This window comes from Cynara cardunculus (assembly GCF_001531365.2).
Source record: "Cynara cardunculus var. scolymus isolate 2C chromosome LG 7, CcrdV1, whole genome shotgun sequence".
Classification (NCBI taxonomy): domain Eukaryota; kingdom Viridiplantae; phylum Streptophyta; class Magnoliopsida; order Asterales; family Asteraceae; genus Cynara; species Cynara cardunculus.
This window is the reverse complement of record NC_037534.1, coordinates 7,162,670-7,171,248: the sequence shown is the minus strand read 5'-3', so window position 1 is coordinate 7,171,248 and position 8,579 is coordinate 7,162,670. Positions and strand designations below refer to the sequence as shown.

At 34.9% G+C, this 8,579-nt stretch overlaps 1 protein-coding gene across 1 annotated transcript; it reads left to right on the top strand.

Moving 5' to 3' along the window:
* Window positions 1-917: 917 nt before the first annotated feature.
* Window positions 918-8,056, top strand: LOC112515071 (alpha-glucosidase-like). Its single transcript, XM_025121712.1, has 5 exons — window positions 918-1,156; window positions 3,808-4,505; window positions 4,907-5,137; window positions 5,719-6,365; window positions 7,053-8,056. Exons 1-5 carry the CDS (start codon window positions 939-941, stop codon window positions 7,929-7,931), a joined length of 2,673 nt encoding a protein of 890 aa, XP_024977480.1. The 5' UTR covers window positions 918-938; the 3' UTR covers window positions 7,932-8,056.
* Window positions 8,057-8,579: the final 523 nt, after the last annotated feature.

Below are 8,579 nucleotides of genomic sequence, written 5' to 3'. Positions count from 1 at the left end.
TTTAAGAGTTTAAGAGTTTTTAAGAGTTTTAGCCAAATGTTTTATAATATAGTATAGATATATATATATATATATATATATATATATATATATGTATAACTAAGAACTTAAAAGCGATATTAAATCCAATAAATAAAATGATATTGGGTTCATCGGGTTGTGTTGGATTCAAATGATTGTAGTTTAATTCCAACTCAATACCTACGCTTTAAAGATTTTATAACTTGATTAAACATCAAATTGGGTTATTTCGTTTGGATTGGATTGAGTTAACCGCCACCACATTGCTCTTTAAAGGTCAAAATATGATAATAAAACAAAGGTTTATTACTTCGGTCGAGGAAAAAAATTTGTTACATTCAATAGAAACTAAACCATTTCTTTTACATTTTAATGTATTTTGCTCTTAAAATATCAATATAATTATTTTTGTTTTAAAATGATCTATAATATCGTAAGTTAAGCTACATTTTGCGTAACTTTTTATAATAGACATGAATTTTGCTTTTGACGTGTAGCTCAGTTGGCAAAACGGTATGATAATTTTGTCCAAATACAAGATAATTCACGAGTTCAATTCGGGGGCCCGTAAGCTTCAACCATCAATTGAGTCAAAAATGTTCCGTCACATTGGTATTTTTGAAGACGAGTTCCGTGTGAATTCGGTTAAAATTACAGACAATCAAATTTTTATCCAAATAAACTGAAAATCATTAATTTAACTTGTTTAAGATAAGATCCAACTCGAATCGACTTAAACCTCTCACGGGAAACGTGAAACAAAACTAAGCATTTTATAATAAAAAGTTGACTTATATTTAATGGTGCTGAGTAGACTCTGATGTTGACCTATATTCAGGGACAAAAAAGAGTTGCCTCCACAGATAAAATTCGGCAACGCATATGCCTATGAATCTACAAAGACTCCATCGGAAACGATGGCATCAATCATCGCATTTATATTGTTGATACTACTCTCGATTGATCGAAAAACCATCGCTGATAACCATACCCAACCGGAACCGATTGGTTACGGATACTCTCTCAAATCTATCGGCATCGGTGCGTCGGGAAAATCATTGACTGCTGATCTGCAGCTCAACAACAAGTCTTCCTTGTATGGACCTGATATCGATGAGCTTCATCTCTTCGCAAGGTATTTCTAATTCCGTCAAATCTCAATTTGATTCCTGAAATCAAGTACACGCGTCATTCGGATTATCTGTTCTGCTTAGTTTTTCCGTTTTGGACACAATCTCCACACTGTTGAAATTCATCATATCGGCGTTCATTAAAACAAATGTTTTTAACATATTTTAAAACATTATTACATACAAATTTTAGGAAAACCCGTAAAATACCAACCACCTCTGTGGATTTCAAAATCCTATTTTTGTAGGATTTCAAAATCCTATTTTTGTAGGATTTCAAATTAAGAAAATGTTTCAAACCAAACAAGTGATGGAAATGGAATTCAATTCCAAATCTCTACAAATTCAATCCAATCCAATCCAATCCAATCCAATTCATTCATGTATGGCAACAACCTAGTTTCTTACCTCTGAGCAATGACAGACCCAAGATTTTTGCCGAGCAGGTGTACCTTTAAGGTGGATCAAAGTCCCGCAAAGTCATTCGACCTTTAACCAAATTCCAGTTTCCAACGTTTTGAGTGACTTTTTTTGGTTTTTTGGTTCATATTCCTTGTATTTTCTAATATCTCGTAGCACCTTTAAAGTTTAATGAGTGCACCTTTCGTACCCCCAAAATTTATACTTAAGAAAATAAGTTGAACGGGTGCATGAGACCTTGCTTGAGGCTTAATAGGCCTGCTCTGCCTGTGAGGGACAAGACACTTACTAATAATCAATTTTTATGCCCAACAATGTTATTCGACTAAAATAAGGTGGTGACCCGTTAGATATGTGTTTATCGATAATAATCATCACTCTTTGTTACTTTATGAGATAACATTATTTGCTGTCAAAATAGATTAATGATAAGGGTTTATAACATGGTAAACAACTACTGGGTAACACTTTGACTTATCTGTTACTGAGTAATATTCTTGGTTCTTGTTATGTTTACTCAATAAAATAATTAAACTGATGAAAACTTATCAGGTAAATGCTTAATAAATGGTCTAAATTATATTTCGTCTTAAGCAAATCAATTAAACTTAATTCAAAATGGAACAAGTTATATAAATTTAATATTCGTAATATATTTAAATATTTATGATTTATTATGTAAATTATATATAATCATATTATATTATATTTATTTATAATATCTAAAAATGAAAAAAAGCCGTTCAATGACATCCAGGTCAGATTTTAGATGTATAGACGTATGCTTTGAAAATAATCATTTGATCATATTATACTTTTTAATTGTAACAAAAGTGAATTATACCGGTAGTTCTTGTGGTTTGTTCAAATTTTAGATTTAGGGGCCGTTTACAAAACACTTACCCGGTAAAATTTAATACCAACACTTACTTATCGGGTAACACTTTAGTCCACCAAAAAGGCATCGTATGCAACAATTTACAGAGTAAGCGCTTACCATGGTAAGAGTCGTCGCCCTCACTTACCGGGTAAGACTCATGGTTCTTGTCTCGCTCTTACCGGGTAAGATTCTTAGTCCTTACCGTATTCATCCGGTGAGGTAATGTGGCTTGGTAAACGCTTACTCGGGTAGATAAACGACTCCTTAGTCTTTAAAACAAACTATTTATACCGGTGGTTTCTAACATTTTATTTTCATAACATCAACGGTCCCTCCGCTTAACGATTATGATTATATTAAAAGCTAGGGCATGTGTGTAGCAGTTTAACGAGTATAATAAGACTCGTAGCTTATTTTATATAGACAGATTAATTTACACAAACAACTTTATCGTTACAAGACTTTTTTATTTTGAAAACATTACATACATTTTAAAAAAGTATTATTCATCTTTTTTAAATATTTAATTTCAAAGTCCCTTATTTACTAATACACAACGGTTTTCTTTTTCATGATAATCTATATTATATTATAAGCATTTAAGTTAAACTTTTAAAAATCATTCTTAATGCATCAAATATTGTTTAATGATGCATATTACTTAAAATTTAAGATGACAAGTAAATGATGTATAAATACAACTTTTTCTAAAGCTGTATGTTTGAATTCATATAATTAATTGATAAACATAATCAAATACAAAATAAACATCTTATTTTAAATTATAAAGAATTTAAAAAAATTAGAATAATCATTGAATTCTAACAGAGTACTTAATTATTATCTCTATAAAACTATATTATTAAACCTACGATAAATTAACTCATTAATAAACCGCAATTAAATTATAATAAAAACTTGAACTAAAAAATATCTTTATAGAAAACATTATATCATTAAATCTAAAATAAATTACTTCCTCATCAAAACTAAATTAAATTGTAATAAAGAATTAAAATTAAAAAAAAATATATAAAAAACATATAACTTTTAAATTGTTAATTTGATACTAATATCGATATAAATTTTTATAGAGTCTTCAAATTTATATTTTATTTAATATAAAAACATTATCATTTCTAAGAAAATATAAAATCGAATTACAAAATCGACAGAAACAAATAATAAAACAAAACATTTAAATCGAAATATATCTTGTTGTATTGCATGATTACTCTTCTAATCATTTTTAAAGAATTCTTAATACCTCGAGATAATTAATTTCTATTTATTTTACTTTGAAATAATTAATTTTATAAAATTACTTACATGACCCTGTTTATATTATTTCAAAAGCTTCGAAACGGCTGATCGTTTGAGGATTCGAATCACAGATGCAAAACGCCAAAGATGGGAAATTCCAACCCACATTCTTCGTCGGCCACCGCAAACTTCTTCCGTTCCCCCAAAATCCCACCAACAAATTCCGGCCAACTTCTTTCTCTCAGATCCCACCTCCGATCTCATCCTAACCCTCCACAACACCACCACCGCCACAACCACCCAATTCGGATTCACCGTCGCTCGTCGTTCTACCGGCGATATACTCTTTGATACCTCTGCCACTGTTCTCATCTACAAGGATCAATACCTGGAACTAACATCTTCACTTCCGGCTGACCGGTCCTCCATTTAYGGCCTTGGGGAGCATACCAAACGTTCCTTYAAATTAACACATAATCAGACGCTMACCCTTTGGAATGCCGATATTRGAAGCGMGAWMCCTGATCTCAATCTATATGGATCACATCCGTTTTATATGGATGTCCGATCGCCGGATTCTGATGGTAGAGTGTTGGCGGGTACCACTCATGGTGTATTGTTGCTCAATAGCAACGGGATGGATATTGTGTATAACGGTGATCGTATCACGTATAAGGTAATTGGGGGTATTCTCGATTTCTATATCTTTGCTGGGCCGTCGCCGGAATTAGTCATGGATCAATACACTGAGTTCATCGGCCGGCCGACTCCCATACCCTATTGGTCCTTCGGTAAGTTAATTTGCAATTTCTACATTCATTCATAGGGTTTTAATATTGAACTTATTCATTTCCAGTTTGAAATTCACATGATCTATTTACCCTCTTTTTCTCTTTAATGTCTAAGAATCCATAGTTCTTTTAAGGTGAACATGAATGAAACCTTTTGTGAGTTGTGACCTGTATGTAGGGTACTATAAGTTAATATCTAATTGCTTAGTTGGCAAAGGGGCGGAGCAACATTGCTCATATACACAGCAGGCTCAAGTTCGAAGGCTTGAACCCCTCTGCTAGCTTCAATCACTAAGTCAACTCTGAACATGTGGTTCCTAGGGGTCGGGTTCCATATGGGGCCGTTCGCGGTTGCCGGTGTTCAACCTTTTGCTCAAATATTCATTTGCTTATGGGTACAGGGTTCCATCAGTGTCGATGGGGTTATAAAGATGTTGATGATCTTGAGGGTGTTGTTGCTGGCTATGCAAAAGCCAAGATCCCCCTGGAAGTTATGTGGACAGATATAGACTATATGGATGCTTATAAAGATTACATATTAGACCCCATCAATTTCCCCTTGGATAAAATGTCAGCATTTGTTCAAAATCTTCACCAAAATAATCAGAAATATGTACTCATATTAGATCCAGGTACTGATTTCTTTCTTTTCTTCCATGCACAACTTTTTATTATATATACCATTCTATGTGAAAAATTGCACAACATCCCTCACTGCAACAAAATGGACGACAAATATGTCTAAATGTTCTAATAAACTGTTTCATAAAACTTTACACATAGGACCAAACAATTGTGCGTCATATGTAAAAGTGTTACAATAGGATGTTAACATGTATTTGAGCATCCTAAAAACATGTTTGAAATAAAGTGTCTTATTAGCTTTTTATAGGACCCCTTGTTTTTATTTTATAAGAGTTTTTCAAATAATGTCATATAAAAAGACTAATATGGCGCTTCATTTGGTATCTTAAAAATTTGTTAGGATGCCAAAAAGCGTACTATCACCTTTAAAAGGGACACCCAGTTGTTTGGTCCTATAACCGTAGGTTCTATAATGCAATCCATTAAGATACATAGACATATTGCTCGTCCTATAAAGCCGATCTTGTTGCAGTGCCTATAAAGATTGTTGTTTGAAATGTTACAATGGGGTTGCTTTCAAGTAAAGCTTGTATATTACTCTAATGGTATTAATGTTCTTTTTGGGTAGGCATCAGTGTTAATACGACCTACAAAACTTACATAAGAGGACTGCAAGCAGATATTTATATAAAGCGCGATGGTATACCTTATGTAGGTGAGGTTTGGCCCGGTATTGTTAATTTCCCGGACTTTTTGAATCCAAAAGGCGCAACCTTTTGGGGGGATGAGATCAAAAGGTTCCGTGATCTTCTGCCCTTTGATGGCATCTGGCTTGATATGAACGAAGTAGCCAATTTCATATCCTCCCCTCCATTTCCCTTATCTAAACTCGATGATCCTCCCTATAAGATTAACARTKCAGGWGTCCAAATGYCCATCAATAATAAWACTGTKCCTGCAAGTTCTCTTCAYTTTGGCAACATCACYGCCTATGATGCCCATAACTTGTATGGATTTTTGGARGCCARGGCAACGAAAGAGRMGTTGATCAAAATAACGGGCAAACGGCCATTTATACTTTCTAGATCAACATTTGTTGGATCTGGGATTTATACAGCACATTGGACCGGAGACAATGCTGCAACATGGGATGACTTGGCGTACTCCATTCCAAGCATCTTGAATTCTGGGTTATTCGGGATTCCAATGGTTGGTGCGGATATATGTGGTTTTTCTGAAAACACTACTGAAGAGCTATGCCAGCGGTGGATTCAGGTATCATGTTCCTTTTGACTTGAACAAATATTTGAAAGCTCAAAGCAAATATTCCCTTCGTTCTAAAATAAGTGTCCATTCTATTTTAGTTTGTCCTGAGACATGTATCCGCTTTCAAAAGTAGGTGCCTGCCTTCCAATTATATCCTTAATCATGAGATGAAGAAATTAATTACTCCCCCTTTTATTAAGGGTAAATTTGTCATTTACGTGATTAAAAAAGTGTTATAGTTGCACATATCTAAAATTGTGTCTTTTTCGTTGTGGACATTTATTTTGGGAAGAAGGGAGTATGAGATTTCAAGAAGTTCAAATTTCAAAATGTAATATTTTGAGGCTTTTTTTGAAAGTGAACATTTGAGTACTGTTGATTTCATCGACTTTGTTCACATTGGCTAGACATGGACCATCAAACCTATATATTATACATGTAGCAATCTCTCTAAAAGGGCTCTTTCAGAGAGAGATTCAACGGTATTCTACATATACTCATATCGTATCATAGCCACATAAACCACATCTAGGGACCCAACAGACTATTTCCCCTCCATTCTAGGGGGCACTAGTCTAGTCTTCATTTGAGGGGGCTGTTGGAGTCCGACCATCGTAGTTGTATATATGTAGGGATCTTTACAAGGGCTCATCTAGAAAGGTTCCACGTATTATAACAGACATTCTTAATTCACAGCTTGGTGCTTTTTATCCGTTTGCAAGGGTCCACTCCGACATTGAGAGCACAAGACAAGAGCTTTACATTTGGGATTCCGTAGCCGCAACATCTCGAAAGGTCCTTGGCCTGCGGTACCAAATGCTTCCTTACTTGTACACATTAATGTATGAGGCACATTCGAAGGGGACTCCCATCGCACGACCGCTATTCTTCTCATTCCCTCAAGACACCAAGACCTACGATATTAGCACACAGTTTCTCCTTGGCAAAAGCGTAYTAGTGTCACCCGTTTTAGAGCCAAAAACAGTCTCGGTTGACGCTTACTTCCCATCTGGCAACTGGTTCGACCTATGGAACTATTCTAATTCGATCAGTGTGGACTCCGGGACTTATGTTAGGCTCGATGCACCAGCTGATCATATAAACGTTCATATCCGTGAAGGGAACATATTAGTTTTACAAAAAGAAGCTTTAACGACAAAGGCCGCTAGGGAGACGCCATTTCRYTTGCTGGTTGTGGTTAGYCGCAGTGAGAATAGCACCGGTGAGGTGTTTCTAGACGATGGGGAGGAAATCGAGTGTGGTGGGGAAGGTGGGAGGTGGACATCTGTAAGATTTTCCAGCCAAGTGGTGGGGAAAAAAGCGATGTTAAGATCGGAGGTTGTGAACGGAGATTATGCGTTGAGTCGAAGGTGGATTATTGAAAAGGTGACATTTGTTGGGTTGGAAAATGTTTCAACCATGAAGGGTTTTCCGCTGTGTTGGATCGCGAGAGCGGGAGTATGTAGCATAAGAGTAACGGCTGGTGGCGGTGGTGGGCGGTTCGCTATGGCGGAGATCTCGGGTTTGTCTTTGTTGATAGGGGAAGGGTTCGATTTAACGTTCAACCTTGAGTAATAATTTTGTTTTTGCCGACTTCAACCACTGTCAGATCAGGGAAATACAATGTTGTACTATATAACAACCATATAAAAAAACTCGTATATTAACAAAAATAGGAATAAACGTTGGTTTGCTAAAAATTACGATTTTTGTTCCTAATCTTTGAAGATAACTGCATTCTTAATCACTAGAAGGGTACTTGCACAATTCATCGAGATATATTTAGATTTTAATGTTTTATTTTATTCATTTTCTCCGTCGTTATAATACTTTATGTGGTTTTTAGAAAACGATGATATTTTTTTTTCAAATGAAATATAAATTTGAAAAATAGTATCTCTATGATGCAATGATTCTGAGTTATCATTTTTGTGTGATATGAAGACTTAGAATTATTGCTCTTACTGATATGATAACAATGATGTTGTGCAGAGGAGGAAAATGACTTATAGCCAAAAGCTTTAATTGCATGTGTTTCGAATAAGCAATATTTTTTTGGGATTTTGGATATTACACTCCAAATTGTTCAAAATGGGTAAAAGTTTGGTGTGGAACGAGAGAGGTTCTGGTTGGTCTTCAAGAATAACCAGATGGCCTCTGATTGTGGTGGAAAATCTTTAAGTTTTTCAAAACTCATATTTTGACCAAGAGGCTCTGTATATG